Source organism: Copadichromis virginalis, linkage group LG8, assembly GCF_057382275.1.
Source record: "Copadichromis virginalis isolate Kocher_CV1m ecotype Utaka linkage group LG8, C_Virginalis_male_GT1.1, whole genome shotgun sequence".
In the NCBI taxonomy this organism is placed as follows: Eukaryota; Metazoa; Chordata; class Actinopteri; order Cichliformes; family Cichlidae; genus Copadichromis; species Copadichromis virginalis.
In genome coordinates this window covers 24,148,676-24,166,015 of record NC_140625.1, presented here as the reverse complement: position 1 = coordinate 24,166,015, position 17,340 = coordinate 24,148,676, and the positions used below count along the sequence as shown (strand labels likewise).

Below are 17,340 nucleotides of genomic sequence, written 5' to 3'. Positions count from 1 at the left end.
CTGCTTCCAGCTAAAAGCAGAGAACTGAATATATCGTCCAGATTAAAAGAAAGTAGATTATTATAAAAACTCCTGGTCTTCTATATTTTACTAAATAGTTTTGTGGTAGAATTACATTTTAAAAGAAGAAAACAGATACATCTTCATACATGTGTATTTGATCAAAGAAAAAAAGCGAGTCGGAAATACCGCCCCCTGTGGGCTACTGACTACATTCTTGCCCAATAATAGCTCGCTTGTTGTGTGATTGATGTGTGAGTTGACCAATGAGAGAGGGGATTACGGCTCCTGGGCGGTAGTGGACACAGCTGATTTGCAACCCGCTGAAGAAACTGCAGAGAAGAAGGGAAAATGTCGCTGGCTTCGACGCGGACCGTTCTAGGATCAGTGTCCTTTTAGGAAAAACTAGAAGGCATTTCGGTGAGTGGGACTGCCGTCACTAGTTGCACCCAAGGTTAGGGCTTGTGAATTTGGTGTGTCCCGTCCAGAAACGCAAAGGTCCGCCTCAGTTTCGCCAGCTTTGTGTAACGTTTCAGGCTCGCCCCACAGAGAAACACAGTGGGAGCAAGGCAGCCATGATGAATGTTAGACACTTTAAATGCGGACGCGTTGATGAAATTGGCGTCTTTAGCTGGTAGCTTTAAAAGTCAGGCGCGGTTGCTACATCAAGTATCAGTTGTTTTTAACTTCTTCTAAACTTTATGTTACTTAAAAAAAAAACTTGTTTGCACATCAACGCTGGCCATCCGTGCGAGTGGGCGCGAGACTCAAACTTATTCATCTCGATTGTTCCTGCCTTTCAAAGCTCTTATGAGTTTAATTGTTTTACGTAATCTTGGACAGAAACATATTAGCTCTTTGAGCTAAAATACGGATGTTTTAATTTGACTCCTCTCACAAAGCAGCCGAGCTGTGACCTCTAACTTGCACCATCACTTGGCTGCTGTAAGGTGACGTTGTAAGGTGTAGCACGTGCTGATGATGCAGTCCTTTCAGTTGCTAAACTGTACGTGAAGCCACAGGTCTGAGATTTTTTACATTTTGTTTATCCTTTAATAATTTATTTTCCACATCTTCCACACTCAAGTTGATGGTTGGACGTAGGAGAGCATTGTTTTTTCTCTTATTGTCTTTTTTCTCTGAATCGTCTCCTTGTGTCCCAGATCTCTAGATTGACATATATACTCATTAGCCTCTGTATTATTAGGTCTAGTACCGGGTTGGAGCCCCTTTTCTCTTCAGAGCTGCCTTTATACTTCAAGCAGTTGCTCAGGTGTACCTAATGTAGTGGCTGGTGACTGTATGTGCATCTATAGCACTTTGGAAGTGGTATTGTGATTTTTCCAGGGGCTCTAAAAATCTGATATTTTTATCACATTCAAAAATAACATAATCAGTATCACATGTAAGAAACTAAAACCAGGAAATTTGGAGGTCATTTGTATCTCCCGCACTCAGAATATTTCAATCATTAATCAATTTTCTAATACATGTCTTGAACAATTATTTGGCTTGATAGTTTTGATATAACCAGGTTATTTCCAACACTTTCCTAAAATACACTGACAAATGAAACTGTTTCTGTGAATCAGAAAAAAATTGGAAACATGTAAAAATGCAGTTCATTGAGTTGGTTTTTGTTTGTTTTATGACAATAGAAGTCTTCATTTATTATGAACATTTCCTGCTTTTTGAATAATTCAAATGTCATTTGAATACATCTCACCTGTACATTTAACTCTGTGGACTGCAGCAAATGTACGTTATCCTATTTACTGACAGACTAATATGTCCTAATTTATCCTTTTCTTCTTGTCTACAGAATGGCATTTCTGCTGTATTGTTGCCATGAGTGAATAAAAGTGTCACACAGCAGGACAAAACAAGGGAAAAGTAAAAGTTTAGGTTTTACCTGAACGATAAGGGAGTCAGCTGGCATATGTTCCTGTTTTGTGAGGTCAGCTTTAACTATAACCATTTAAGCCCATAAGAGTATACTGTAACACTACATGGGCCTCTAGGGCAATCTGAACTGATAATTAAAGCCTCTTCTCCTTCTGCTGCAGTTAGCAAGGTAATATTTCAACAAAGACATGGACCCATCTGCCCGAATGGTGAGCCTGGATAACCAGGGGAACATGGTTTTCACAGTTGTAAAGCCAGTTATGGGCATATTTCAGGTGTCTTCAGAGCAAAATGGCAGTGCTCCACAAGGGAGCATGGGTCTACAGGGTTTAGCTGAAAGCACATTAGTCCTCCCTCAGGCACAAGGTCAGCCTCCACTAGACCAGAACCAGATGGAAATGAACACCATACAGCCTCATATTCAGCCTCTGATGCAGGTTTCTGCCCCAGTCCAGACTGAGAATTTACCTGCGAATCAGGATCTCCCACAAAGCTCAAGCGAAAATACAGAGTCCGCTAGCCAGATCGCATTTGCTGAGGTTTCATCACTCCTGGATCCCAACATGAAAGGATCAAAAGCTCGTAAGTAGCCAGTTGTTTGAAATCACACTATCTGAATGTTTTTCAATCTTATGGCTCCAAGTAAAATACAATGAAGTGAAAATTTTGCAAAGTAACGTAAAAAGAAAGTACACTATCTGTCAGTTTTAGGTTTTGTATATCAGAACATTAAGTCCTTACCAGTTCTTAAAACAATGTAAATAATACAAATGAAAGATTGTGTTAAGTGTTAACAAAAACTAAAACAAAATACTGAAGCAGTGAAAAACTAAGTATACCCTATGATTCAGTAGCTTATAGAGCTACATTTAGCAGCAATAATTTGAAATAGTTGTTTACTGTGTGACTTTCAGCCTCTGGTATCATTATGGAGGACTTCTGACTAGGGGTGGGCAGCAGAAAAGGTAGAAACGATATAAATTTGGCCAACGGTAGAGATTTTGACTATACCCCTCTACCGTGATAGCGCATGTTGATGGTGTCATTGAGCTGCACCTGTTTTGGTCGAAAGCATTGCAGCGACTGCAAACAACATCATCTGCAAATTACTGCGCTTCCTCCACTTCCCTACCATTGATTCATTAATGCTGAATTCTCTCGCAGCTGCTCTATTCCCATGTTGTTGCAGTATATTAATAACTAACCTCGTATTGTGGATGGATTATCTCAGTTGTTCTCCTGACTGAAGTTTGGTCTGTTTATAGCATCCTGCTATGCAATTGCATTTGTCCCCAACCACCCTCACGTTAACTTTTATCGAGTGGAAAAAGGTTAGCGTTCATTCTTCAGCTTTACTGTGCTAATGTTATGTTAACTAGGGCTGCCACGATTAGTCGACTAGTCACGATTACGTCGACTATTAAAATCGTTGACGACTGATTTAATAGTCGACGCGTCGTTTGAAGCTTTGTAAGATCCCAAAAGACGCAGGTAGTAGGATTTAAGAGTGCAATAACGGACTGAAACAGAAGATGGCAGCACTGCATGTACAAGGATGCCAGCTGCCGTTAAACTCCGAAGAAGAAGTAGCTCTGTCCCAGAATTCATAGCGCGGCCCCGCTCAGTTTCCAACAATGGCGGCAGCTAGTTTTAATATTACTCTTATTATTCTTTCTGGGTCACAAAATAAACGTTTAACATTTTCAGGTGAGAATGTAACTGCGTAAACCTCAAATATCTGCTCGGTTTATCAAGACACCACATATTTTCAAAAGCGCTCCGACGTTTTCGGAGACGTCTGTTACCCACTAGCTCGATAGCTAGCTGGGGGCAAGGCTCACTAGAGCCGGTGAGAACACTGGACTCCTGGCAAATCGTTTTCAAACCCACCGCTGTCTTTCGCTACTCAGGTTTAACATGAATAAGTCACTTAGATAATTTAAAAATGTTATTGTTTGGCTTTTTTTAGTATTTTATTTGTTCCTGAGTAAATCGGTTTGGCTGAAATTAAAGTTATAGTTTTTACACAGCTGAATAAACATCAAGCAGACAGCTGATTATCAGAAGTGTGAGATGCTCGAGAATATACTCCGGTGTCCTGTTATATTTTAGATAGCAAGAAGTTATTAAACTTCACTGAAACAATCTGTAAATTTCATTAAAATTTAATAAACTATCATCTTGTCTTTATTTTTAGTTAGCACAGACCTTAAACACTTAAAGCTGTAAGCTAATGATAGTTATATAAAAGCAGATACTGCTGGTGCAATAAGCTGTACGCTCTACGTCCAATGGATGCATGATCTAATTAGTCGACTAATCGCAAAAATAATCTGAATAGTCGACTATCAAAATAATAGTTTGTGGCAGCCCTAATGCTAACGTAGCTGTTTTGCTAGCGATCACGTAGGACATCATTATATATCAGCTAGTCTGATTTCAGTAACCCTACAAAAGTCACTGCTGTTTACTTTTTTGTCTTCATTTATGTTGGAAGTGATAGCAGAGCTATATGTTTTAATTTTTTCATTAATCTCTCAGTCAGAACATGCTATATCATGTTTAGGTGGAAACTAGCGAGCTAACTTCCTGCTAACTTCTCACTCCGTTGAATTTAAAACATTCTGTTTTCATGGATGCCTGGATGTTAAACTTAATTGTTACACCTGATAAAGCAGCAACGCTGATCATTTTATTAAAGATGAAAGAATTTAGACAGTTTTTAACTCTCAGTGATGCCGCAGTTTTCGTTTGCCTATTTTGGACCCAGATTACTCCGCAATGCTCCTGACTTCGGCAGCCGTAATGCTCTGGCAATCCATCAAGCGGTACGCCTTCATAGCTTACCAAAGTCGTACTAAAACATTTTTGACAGATTTCTGCACGCCGCGTACAACATAAAATTGGTTCGAGGTCAGTAAGCACAACCAGAATTCATACATAAGGCACAATGTCAATTTTTGAGAAAATTAAAGGATTTTAAGTGTGCCTTATAGTGTGTAAAATACGTTATACAGAAGAAAAGAATATATCGCGATATATATCGTTACCGCACATGCTTCAAATTATACCGCGATATGGATTTTAAGCCATATCGCCCAGCCCTACTTCTGACCTATCCTTCTTTACAACTTTGCTTAGTTGACTAAAGTCTGCAGGTCATTGTTTATGCACAGCTCTCTTAAGGTTCACACCATTTTAGTTTGGTTAAGGTCTAAGGACTTTGGGCCATTCTATAGATTCGCCCCTGTGCTTGGGCCTTGGCTGCTTTGCAGATAACCTCGCCTCTGACTTTATGGTTGACTCTGTGATTGCTCAGTTTAAAAATGGCCTTGTAACCCTTTCCATGGACATTAACAATTGCTTCTCTAAGACCGTTGCTGAGGTCTTTCCTTCTTAGCATTGTGTTACCGTGCACCTGAATGCTCCAGACCATCAAACTCCCAAAACATCTGCTTTTATACAGGTGCTCACACTTAATAATGGTCAGGTTTAATAATATTTATACTGTTAATTCCCAGAAAAAAACTAAGAGTTTGCTTATTTTTTAAGACACTCTAAGGATCAGAGCATTTTTCCTATATCCTGATATGTAAAACTTTAGAGATCAAAGAGGCTGTGCTTTCTATTTGCCACAACTCCCTGAAGTCATTTATTCAGCAAATGTATAATGTTTCCTTGATTCTAGCCCTTACAGTTTAAAATGTTAGATTTTAAAAAACAATTTCCCTGTTCAGATTTGATCAGATGCTGTTTCATTCTAATCCTGCTGTGCTGATTTATGTCCCTCTGTTTTGCTCTAATTTCAGGGAAATATCTCATCTCATATGATGAAATTAAAAGGCGTCTGCAGGCTCCAGAAAAGATGTCCCTGCGGTCTTTGGCAGCGTACACTCGGGTTAGCAGAGGACCAGCCAGCAAGAAAACACTCCTGGAGTCACTTAATGTACTCGGCCTCACGCCAAGCACAACTACCTCTGTATCCTCGTCCTTCTCCAAACTCACTGAAGGTTAGAGGTGTGTGTGTGTGGGGTGGCGTGTGTGTGTAAAGCCATGTTTGGAATTGATAATGAGTTTGAAAGACTCGGCTGCTTATTTGGTTAATTTATTTTTTAGGTGACACCAGAGCTCTGTGTGACGATATGAAGGATTTTGCCCATGACTACATTGACTATGGCAACATGGCAAAGCAGCTTATCCCAGAGACAAATACAGTTCAACACTGGTCCAAAATTATTGAAACAAAGTATGTCTTTCATTACTGTGGGTCCTGTATAACATGGTTACTGTGCTTGTGAAAATAAAACATCATAATTAAGCGACCAGTTTACATTAACACTTTCCCTTTTTCTCCTAGGAACCATCTTGAGGATATGAGAAAGTGTTTTAGGGACCCAGTCAACAGTGGTGCATTCGACAACGTCACTCATGGCCTCGGTCTTGGAATGCTTGATGTTGCACTGGACATGATTATTATGGTAATTGAACAGCAGATTCGCATCCTGTCTGGTGTCGCAGCATCTGACCCGGCCGACTCAGGTCCACAAATGCGCCGTGTCCGCAGACGCCACCGCAAAACTCGCTCGATGGACAATGAGAAGCTTCATAAGGTGTCTGGAGGGGAAAAAGAACAAGGAAAGCTCATTTCAAAAGCCAAAGGTCGAATCAGAGCCAAGAAGAAGATCAGACAGGAAACTGTAGCTTCTGGACCTGTGGAGACCCAGGCAGAGCCGTGCAAGCCAGATGGTGTGGAGAGTAATGTCCTCACTCTGGTGTCTGTAGGTTACGAGACTGTATCCAGCGGCCTCGGTTCAGTTGGACCCGTTTGATACTTGCTCACATGATAAGTATAAAGACCCAGTCATAGTGCTGTTCAAACTGATTCTCAGCGATCGGACAGAGGTCGGGGTAAATTAAGCTCCCCACTGTAATGAGCGCAAAATCATCACAACATGTTACATATTGGTGTCAGGCTTTAAGGAGCTATTCACTTTCTTCTAGAAAGTTGTAATATGTAGTCAGAGCCACAGCTGGTTAACCTACCTTATCAGTAAGGCTGGAAATACACACAGGCTTGATGGCTTTTTTTAATATGTATTTCTTTTCAAAAGGTGCATATTTAACATGCCCAAAGTTTAAAATAAAGAGGTCAGCATATTTACAAGTAAAGCTCAGGCTTCAGCCACTCTAAAGCACTGAATATTTTGCGCCCACCTTCTGTTAAAACCTTGTTTGCAAAGAGCAGAAACTCAAGACAAAGGTAGGATAGCTGTGAATTCTTTAAGGCTGTTGTAGTAGTCATGAAATAAGAAATACTGTAGCTGAAAATGGGCACAATAGGATTTAACAACCCCCTCTATTATTTGTTCAATCCATGCACAAAAACAAGTGTGACAAGACAAAGTTTTCATGGCACTCTGTGCAATAGTTTGTTTTTGTTGTTTTTTTTGGGTTTTTTTTTTTATTAAAGCAAAGTAAATGAAATATGGCTTTAACCTTATGTTTTGTTTCATTTGGATGGACTTTTTTAAAACAGTTTCCACTTTCTGTGCTAAGTTAGGCAATCTGGTGAAACTGCTGCATGTTTACTGTGTACCTGATACAGCTGTGGTGTCAGTCATGTCATCTCAGCCTTTGCAAGAAAGCCAATAAGTGCATTTTCCAAAATCTCCAGATATCTTTTTAAATTGATAATTTGCTGCTTCAGTAACAGGTTTTGTTTCTTGGTATCAGTTAGAATCCAATCATACATTATTTTTTCAGTCAACAGAACATCTGGTACATGGATAATATCAAATGTAGATTATATTTTTTTGGCTTGTGGTACATTGTCTCCTGTTTTAATGTTGTATTTATTCCTTAGATTTTCACGTCTGTACTAGAATACTGGAAATAGAGGTTTTTACTTGAGTTGAGTAAAACAGGATGATCTAGTTTTAAGAATTGTCTTCTGTTGTTCTTTTTGTTATCTCATAAATGGAGCAGGAGCTGACAGAGGCTTTAAATACCCCTATCAGCTGCAATATTAAAGTTCATCTGGGAAACCTAGAGTGTTGTCACCCTACCTGTTTAAACAGCCTTGCTGTCTGAACCCACCCCCTCACTGCTATGGCAGTTGCATTTGATGATGGGTAAGCGGGTTAATGCCCACCACTGCTGAAAAAACTGCTCAGGAAAATATCAAAGAGCCAAAGCAACCAACTCAGATTGGGGTGGCACCACCCTACATCCCAAAATACCTGCAACCAATGGTGCCAGACACTAATGGAGACCCCACTGCTTGAGCTGATTTGGTTGTACATGGGAGGATATAAATCTAGTTTAAAATAATCAGTTAATAGAGAAGAATTGGAGTGCCAGAGTTGGATTAAAGATTGAAAACAAAATTATAACCACCAGCTTAACATTTTTGTAGGTCCCCATTTTGAGGCTATTTCAACTCTGACCTATTTCGTGTCCCATCCAGTGGTGTCTGGCACCGGAGGGCAGGGGAGGGTTCACCCTGCATAGATGCAGTTTGTTGTACTCTTCACCCTGTTCCTTGAAATCCAGAAAAGCAGTTTTTGCAAATTGGCAGAGTGCACTGTCTGCAGCAACATTTAGAAAAGCTGTACTAGCCAAAGTCAAACCCACATAAATACTCAAACCTCTCAAAAGAATCTTGTTTTATAAGCAGATGAATAACTGCTTTTCAGTGCGTTTCACCTGTTGTTGTAATAAACTCATCAGATTCAATTCTAATCCAAACTGACACAATGGGGAAAAATTACGCCTAATAATAAGGTTGTATACAAGAACAGATGTCCATATGTCTGTGCTGTTTTGACTTGGATTTTTATAGAAGGTGAAAGGCATTACGGGAGTATAGAAATACACTCAGCAGAGTCAGCCAAGTGCTAATACCTTAACAGTGCACACGCACACACATCCACAAGTGGTGAGTGGAAGAGAGAACAGCTTTAGTGAGGATTTGCTCTGTATTAACCCTGACAGGGAACACAGAGTCAGCTGGAGCACAAGGAAGCCAGAGTAGATAGACCTGTAGGAAAATAGAGGGAAAAAAGCAACAGTGCAGGGAGGTATGAAATACACTGTCGTCAAAAGGATGTGTAAGTTGAAATAGGGGGTCCTCCAAGCAGCAGCTAATGACTCGAAAATACGGCACTAAAAGAAAAAAGACGACAGCTTTTAAAAAGTGCTGTGCATTTTGAAACATGTCGATCTAAGATAGGTACGACTGGTCCAGAGATGGCAGCACGGAGCACAATGGGGCACCCCAATGTGCCCCTCTCACACAAACACATGCATTCCCAGAGGGACAAAAACAGATCCAGTCGACTGCAACCTTACACACCAAATGGTGAGTAGAAGAGTGGCATGACTGAATATGTTACACTGTAAAGAAAATTGTTAGAAGTCACAGATCGTAGATATTGGCTTTTGATGTTGTTGTGATTGCAACACTAACAATAGGGAATAGCACCTGCATGGTGGTGGTTGTTGTTTTTGTGCTTCACATAGAACTGTCTGCACTTAGGTAGATGTTAGCTGTCTTGTTTGAAATAAATTTTTTTGTATTTATAACTAAGATAAGATTCAAACCAACAAGCTCTCCTGTAGTTTCTATGAATTTGTAAAGGGCCATTCCAATTTTCATAAAACAATTTTTAACTGGCAATGCTATGTTCAGCCTGTTCTTCAACATGTGTTTTCATCAGTCCAACCAGTCTTTGTTGTTAATTCCTGTGCAATGTGACAGTTGCACAACCCTCAAGTCTGAGCTTCATAGTGCACAACCATGAACAACAATGGCATCGATTTGTTTCCATTTACATCACTGCTGTGTGGTAATACAGTTTATATGCATGATAACTTCACTCCATTACGTCTTCACTTAAATGGATTTCACGGTGAGAACAAAGCTGAAATGTGTCTGATCACAGTTATGTTACAAGAGCAACACTCTAACCGAAGCTTTATACTTGGTGAATGATCATCTTTTCTGTACAAACAATGTTTTTTGTATCCAAACATGAACTGATGGCCACAGCAGAAGAGAGTGTAAATCAGATTTGATTAGTTAGCAGTGAGGTGTGCCAAGCTTCTACTGCAGCACTGTTTCGTTAACTCTGTTTTTTCTGCTTTGCACAAGTATATGCAGGCTATATACCGATACTAGTGTATATATACACACAACAAAACCTTTAATGCAAGTTCAGCAGGTCGTGCAGTTGGATATTAGTATTCTACAAATTTGACTGTTGTCTAGTAAATTCAACTAACTTCAAATCCAAATTGTTTGGCTATAACCGGTAAGGATGGCAGACCTCTTCTTATGAAAGATTTATACTATATTATTGAATATCTTCTTGTGATTAGTAAGCTTTGATGCTGATCCTCAGTAGTTGTCCAGACATCCTTTTACATACAGTTTTACAAAAACACAGTAACACTTTTGACATTGTATATATGAGAGCTTACAAAACTGACCCTAATTCTCTGAATTTTATATATAATACATCCTACTTATTAATACTTGGCTTACCTTTTTTTTTAAACATCATTTTTATGTCTTTTTTGTATCTAGGGAAAATGTTTTATGCTTTTTTAACTTTGCACTGTCTTTGTTGGTCTAACTAGAATCCTGTACATCTGGTACAAACCTGACCCTAACCTTCTCCAATCACAGTCCCACAACTTTCCATCTAGCTCTAACTTTTAAATTGTCCATCTTTGTAGTTTAGCATCCAAAATCTCACCTACGTGTATTGCTTGCTATCAAATATCACCATGCAGACACTGCTTGTTCAGAGTTAATCGTTGTGTTTGATTTATTTAAGTCTGGGATATCAAACTTAGGGCCCACCAAATGGTCCAGTCTGGCCTATTGGATAACTCTGTAAAAATATAGAAATTTTAAAGAAGAAGAGCATAAACTGTATTTTCATTTATTTTACTTTTTATTTTACATTTATTTTGTCTTCTAACTGACAAAGACCGTAAGTAAGAGTAAGTAACAGATAAACCATTACTTTAGAAAAATAAAAGCTTTTTTATTATTACTACTCGCCCAGTGAGTCTTGTTGATGGATTTAAAAAACATTTACTACAGCAGCATTTCTTTATAACGCAGAAAAGCTGAGACATATTGTTAAATTGTCCTTTTTTTGTCTATAGACTTCTAAGTAAAGAAAGACAGAACCAATTGGAGGAATTCTTTAGGTCATTACTGTAGGCAGTGGTTTCACTGGTCTGCCCCTTGATGTAAAATGAGTTTGACGCTCCTGCTTTAAGCTAATCCTTGGCTTTCTCTTTCTGTGTAACAGCATTAACAAACAGAATGCTAATAAACAGTAAACAGTATAACTGCTAAACATGTGACTCAAAGCAGCACCGGGCACAAGTTTAGCTTCAAAGAGCTTTTCTCATAGGATGACATGGTTCAGCATGTACTTAAAAAAATGCTGATCAGTTGAATGTAAACAAGAAAGAAGCTGACATCTAGATTTCGTGTGTGGAGGTTTTACACGAGGAGCACCTTTTTCATGTTCTTATATTTACTGTTCAAAGTGCAGTAAAACATTATTTCTCTCGTGCTTTGTTTCATGCCCTGCCCAGCTCTTTGTAACATTCATATTTCTTATGCCATCCTTTTATAATTCTTAATATTTCCATTTTCCTGATTGCCCCTGCAGACAACTTAAACAATGCCTTAGGCGCTATCAGAGTCCTCGGTGTGGAGCTCATTGAAGATGAGCTTAAACCCCATTTGAACACAGTGATGGCCAGCATTAAGGAGAAGAGTAAGTTCCTTTAGGTATAACACTATGCAAAGCAATATAAAATATTTGATGCCTTTTGTTTGTTTTTTGTGTGTGATGTAAATCTAATGAGGGGTTAATGTCACAGGTGCATGCAATGTATACGAACATGTAGGAATATTTAACAGCACCTATATCATAGGCCGCAAAACCACACTGATAAGAAATGGCCCCATGAAGCGAGATGTGCAAGGCAGTTGTAAGCACTAAGAAGAGGTTAAGCTATATTTGTGTCTCCCAGCAAGTCAACAGCAGGATAAGAAGGCGGCAGAGGGAATTAAGCGTCAGAGAGGTCACGCAAAAAAAACAGATTACAAGATTCAGTTCAGGTAACTTGACATATAGTCTATGCAGTCTCTTAAGAGACAAACTCTTCTAAGGCTATATAAAGGGAATCCAACAAGTGTTGGTAGTGTCAAAAATATTAATTATTTTTAAATATGCAATTCCACTTGTGTCCAGAGAAAGGTGCTGCTGAGCAGGTGGTGATCAGTGGGATCTTGCCAATCCTTGCTCTGAGCCTGAGAAGCAGAGGGCCTCTGAGTGTGCTGACTGCAAAACTAGTGGCTGAACTTGCCAGGGAATGTAAGTAATCAATGCTTATATTGTTCTTTATCTATGTACAGTTTATTATTTAATACAAATAAAGTATAATGTTAATCTATAGGTTTGCTGGTGAACCCGAAAGCTTTCTCTCTCTGTTGCTTCAAGTGTTATTAGTCTAGTACAAAGTCTTCTTTCTTTACTGTATATTATTTATCAATACACTTTATCAAGGTTTCTTCTTCTTCCCATCAGCTGTGATTCGTAAAGGTTTTGGTGACACGGGCTTGGTTGCGGCTTTGTTGTCGGTCCTGACCAGTTCAGACCAAGAATTGCTTTTCCACGCAGCGAGGGCCGTCTCACGCATGTCTTATGATAGCGGTAAGTTAATACAGTCTGAAGCTTCTATCAAATTCAACACTGCATTTTACATTTGCTTTATGCTATATATCAAATGTCCTGGATTTATTTATTTTTTAGTTAAACAGAACTGAAATAGAAAATACAATCTTATTCATTCTCTTTATGGAAAATAGAAAGCAGCCAACAGGGTTTCTGCTAAATGTTTGACTTACAAAAAATCTGTCAATGTGAGGAAATTTGTTTAAAACAAGTCCCATGTAAAAGTAAATAAATAAAGTTGGCTCAATAAATTGATTTAATATTCAGTGCTCACTTTCCCCTTCAGCTAAGCTGCAGCAACTATTACTACGCCAAGGTGCGGTGCCTCGTCTTGTTGCCATCCTGCTCCAGTTTCCTGATAAGGAGGCCCTGGGGGATGTGTGCCTTCAGGCCCTCTGTAACATCAGTGGAATGGGATTAGCAGAGGAGGCCGGAAGGGTGTGGGAGAGAGGAGCGTCTGTGAGGCCGGGGGAGTCTGTGTTTCACGGCGTTTCTCCTCACACCTGTGGTTTTGACTCTTCTGTGACTCTGGTGCGTGTGTCTCAGTGGGGGCCGGGTCAGTACGCAGTCAGCATCGAGGTTTTCCAGCGCTGCTCGTCCTCTTTCTGGAACCTTCATGGGAACAAACGGACTGCTCACTGGTCCCCCTTTTCCAGCTTTGGAAGCTGCTCAAATTTGTACAAGCTGCTCAAGTTCTCTACAAGGAATATTCCACGGACAAAAAGTCTGAAAACCCGTGTGTTCCACACTTTCCTCTGAAATCTGGAAATACACAAATGTCTCTGGGCTCTTCCCGTTTACTTTAATCAGAATTTTTTGATTTCTTCTTCTTGTTTGCATCTACTTTGTAAGGTTCAATCAAGGAACTATTTATTTATGTGTATTTTCAGAAATGCTAACTTTTGCAACTACATGCGTCACGACACGGATTAGGCAATTCTGCTGTTTTAGTGTCACACTGTGCTGTTTAAATTTGGGCAATAAGTGAATCAAGGATTAGAATAAATAAATCACGTTACATCTAAAACTTTCTATAGTGATGCTCTTCATGTTGAATCATTTCACAAGTGCTTGAAATAATTGTGAATTCCTATTCAAAGGCAGCAATACTGAGAATGTTGTTTTCCTATGTGTTATCGCTAATTCAACTTTGTGCTAAATCTTTGAACGTTTGGATATCTTTGGGAAGCTTTAAATAATAAAATAATTTCAAATTATGTGTGTAAGTGTCTGTACTGAAGTCAAACTTCACAATTAGTTTTGTTAAAGTAATTTTCAAGCATGAATAACGAACGTTCAGAAACATTGTTAGCAAATTTTTAAGATTGTGCAAATTGAGATAATAACAGACCATTTTTTATTTAAATATATAAACTGGGTTTCTTTCTCTTTTTTTCTTACAAATGTACACTCACTGGCCCTTTTATTATTTATAGCTTGCTATTACTGGGTTGGACCTCTTGTTGCCTTCACAAATGCTTTAATTCTTCATGGCACAGATTCAACAAGGTGCTGGGTCCGTATCAACACGATCATGCGCTTCCTGCAGATTTGTCAGCTTCACATCCATTGTGTACAACAATACTCAGTTGGTTCCAAATACATGCAGTGAAAATATTTACCACACCATTATAACATCTGAACTGCCAAAGCAGGGTAAGATGGATCCGTGCTTTTATGTTACTGACACATTCTGACCTTACGATTAAATGTCGTAGCACAAATTGAGTCCTCATTCCTACTCTTTAATTTTGGTGAGTTTATAGTCTCAGTTTCATGTTAGCTGTGACACCTGATTTGGTCTTCTGCTGCTCAAGCCCATCTGCTTCAGAGCTGTGCTTTCAGTCATACTCTTCTGCACAAATTGGTTGCAATGAGTGGTTATTTGAGTTAATATCGCCCTTCTATCAGCTTCTATAAGCTGGCCACAATCTCGCACTCTTCTGACCTCTTATCAGCAAGAGAATTGGTGCTCACTTGATGTTTCATCTTTTCAGACTATTCTCTGTAAACCCTAGCGCCAGAAAATCCCAGTAGACCTGCAGTTTCTGAAGTATGTGGGAGAGTGTGTCTTGTGCCAACAACCACACCATGTTCAAAGTCACTTAAATACACTTTCTTCCCCATTCGTGCGTCCTGGTCATGTTTCTTGTAAGTACGATGATATGTCTAACACCTGCATATTTATGCTTTCTTCTTTTTCCCTCACCCACTCTGCCATGTGTTCATTGTTTCAACGTTATTCAGGATTTCCTGAACCATATCACCTACCCTGTATTTTCACCCTTTTAGCTTCAAACTACAGGGACACTATATCTGCTCCTGGACTATTAATATATTTTAAGCAGCTTTTAAAGTTCAGGGGAAATGTCTGGGAAAGCCACTACCACACTGAAACAGCCATGAGCAGCCTCTCAGAAACAGTGTGATTACTAGAGCTTAACACTAGATGGCAGACATGTGCTTTGGAGTTACCTGTATAGTATTCATATAGTCTAAATATAGAATAAATTTAAAGGCAGTTTATGACTTTGAACATAAGCCTTCACACATGGATTGAATTTAATAATGACAAGCCGCTTGACTGCACACCTCACCAGGTATGCAAAGATATTTACATAGATTCAATTAGTCTGCCTTGCTTTGCAGATATGAAAGCAGTTTGGGACAGTACCTAAGTTAAACTAAATGCTTATCCCTTGCCTGCACATTTGTTAACTAGAAATGCCAACACAAGGATAGACACAAGTGTAGTCAAGTGTATCTTGCTTCTCGATCTTTCTCCCATTTCTCTTCTTATAATTACCTCTCTTATTGGTTTCATCCCGCCTGAGGCGTTCTAACGCAGGGGCACGTCCTCTAATCAATCCTAACTTTATTACTCTGGGAACCACTTAAATATTTGATGTGAGATGAGATGAGCCTTGGAATTATTTACAGGTAGACAAGAGTTGCACATACCTGTTACTAACGACTGTCTTGATCGCCCTCTGGTGAAAAACGCTTAGCTGACGTCTTGTTTAGGGGAATGAAATGGATATTTACGTAAAAACACAGGATAACAGACAGGCTACCATTTATGAATTCTCATTACTTAGGATAATTACCTCATGATTGCCTGTCTAAATCTAAAGACACTTGGTCAAGTTATGTCTGATGAATCAGGGCCTCAAGGTTGAGAAGTTTTAACTAGGTTAAAAGGATTTCATTTAAAGCAGCAGACTACCTTCTTTACTTGGTGAAATCTGTCAGCGTGTTGTTTTTGTGGCTTTCAGCCAAAAGCATTCTGCACACTGCAACACAACAAATTGGTAAAAAAAAATAATAATGGCAATCTTTTTGGCTAGAGGACACTTGTAAAAACTTTCAAACAGTAGAAGGTTTTGTAAACAACCCTCTAGCTTTTTTTAAAGCTCGCTGAGCAGGCTATATATTTTTAAAAAAAATTAGATTAGATGTAAAGATTTGGGGTTAATTAGCAACCAGCATCAAAGTAAGGGCCCAACATAAGCTGTGGATTGCAACTTAATTCATCTCTGTAAAAAGATCTCCTAAGAAAAATGCAGGACCCAGTGAAACATCTGTGGTAATTCTAGCTGTTAGCTACAGTGAAAGGTTCATGGACAGCCCTGCTTAGTTAGCATACAGTATGTCTTTAGTGGTTAGTTACTCTGTTTCCATATGCTTTATTAGCTAGTTTAGAAAGATGGCCTCAGAAAGAGACACATTTCCTTTTTTTGTGGTCTTTTTGACCAACTGTAACAAGCTATAGCTGGGAATACTGGCAGTTGTCAGAGAGAGCCCTGGTCCTTTGAATTCTTTGGATTATACGTGAACGAAGAAAGAAACAGATACCAGCAGGAGCCTGCTCATTCTTCTTGTTCTTTTTTGAGTGTGTTTAAAGTTCGCCTTAAATGCGTAGCTGGTGCTTTGCAGTCAGTGTCTAGCAGACAAACCTGTGTGCTTACAAAAAACTGGCAGGCAGTTGAGGTGGTTTAGGTATGGCTAGGATGCCTCCTGGGACACCTCCTAACTGAGGTGTTTTGAGCATGTTCTACTGGGAGGAGGCCATGGGGCAGACCCAGGACACACTGGAGAGATGATTATATGTCTCAGCTGGCTAGAAATGCCTTGTTGTCTCCTCGGGAGAGGACAAAGAGGTAGTCCGGGTAGAGGGAGGTTTGGGCTTCTCTGCTTAGACTGCTGTCCCTGCAGGTCACAGAGAGACCAGATCCATCTTCTGCCAGGCAAGTGGCAGAAGATAAAAAATATCTCTGAAAAGGTGTTTGCATTTGTGTAATTTTTAGCACTTTAGTCTTCCATATGCCACAGGATAACAACAGTAAAAACTGACTATCTGCCACACTATTGTCAAGATCTGTTTTCCTAGTTCTTGTTTTTGTCTTTGAACAAACATATGATGAGCTGCACACATGAAATGTTTAATCAATAGCTCCAATTCCTCTCTGTAATGGGAGATGCTAGAAGCGTGCATATATTATTTTTAATATAAAACTTATTAATAATGCATGATGAATTTTGCATTCTGTGCCCTCAAACCCCGTTAACATGGCTGAAGACTGTTATATTGCTTGTCTTTGCAAATAAGTCATTTAAACTTTAATCCTGTTGTTTTCTGCAGAAAGAACTCCATGTAATTGCATTAGGA

General features: G+C 39.3%; 2 protein-coding genes across 8 annotated transcripts; both read left to right on the top strand.

The window, feature by feature from the left end:
- Positions 1–298: 298 nt before the first annotated feature.
- LOC146703477 (uncharacterized) lies at positions 299–7,953 on the top strand. 6 transcript variants are annotated; one of them, XM_085466729.1, is made up of 6 exons: positions 299–420; positions 1,823–1,957; positions 2,067–2,487; positions 5,715–5,915; positions 6,022–6,151; positions 6,263–7,953. In XM_085466729.1, the coding sequence occupies exons 3-6, from the start codon at positions 2,094–2,096 to the stop codon at positions 6,732–6,734; spliced, it is 1,197 nt and encodes a 398-aa protein (XP_085322855.1). In that variant the 5' UTR covers positions 299–420; positions 1,823–1,957; positions 2,067–2,093; the 3' UTR covers positions 6,735–7,953. The 6 variants fall into 6 exon arrangements, with proteins under 6 accessions (XP_085322855.1, XP_085322850.1, XP_085322853.1 ...); XM_085466724.1 differs by having other exon boundaries at positions 1,823–2,487; XM_085466727.1 differs by lacking the exon at positions 299–420 and adding an exon at positions 433–454 and having other exon boundaries at positions 1,823–2,487.
- Positions 7,954–7,998: 45 nt separating this feature from the next.
- Positions 7,999–13,855, top strand: LOC146703476 (rap1 GTPase-GDP dissociation stimulator 1-A). 2 transcript variants are annotated; one of them, XM_085466731.1, is made up of 5 exons: positions 7,999–9,265; positions 11,601–11,708; positions 12,189–12,311; positions 12,525–12,650; positions 12,958–13,855. In XM_085466731.1, the coding sequence occupies exons 1-5, from the start codon at positions 9,154–9,156 to the stop codon at positions 13,428–13,430; spliced, it is 942 nt and encodes a 313-aa protein (XP_085322857.1). In that variant the 5' UTR covers positions 7,999–9,153; the 3' UTR covers positions 13,431–13,855. The 2 variants fall into 2 exon arrangements, with proteins under 2 accessions (XP_085322857.1, XP_085322856.1); XM_085466730.1 differs by lacking the exon at positions 7,999–9,265 and having other exon boundaries at positions 11,677–12,055.
- The last annotated feature ends 3,485 nt before the right edge of the window (positions 13,856–17,340 follow it).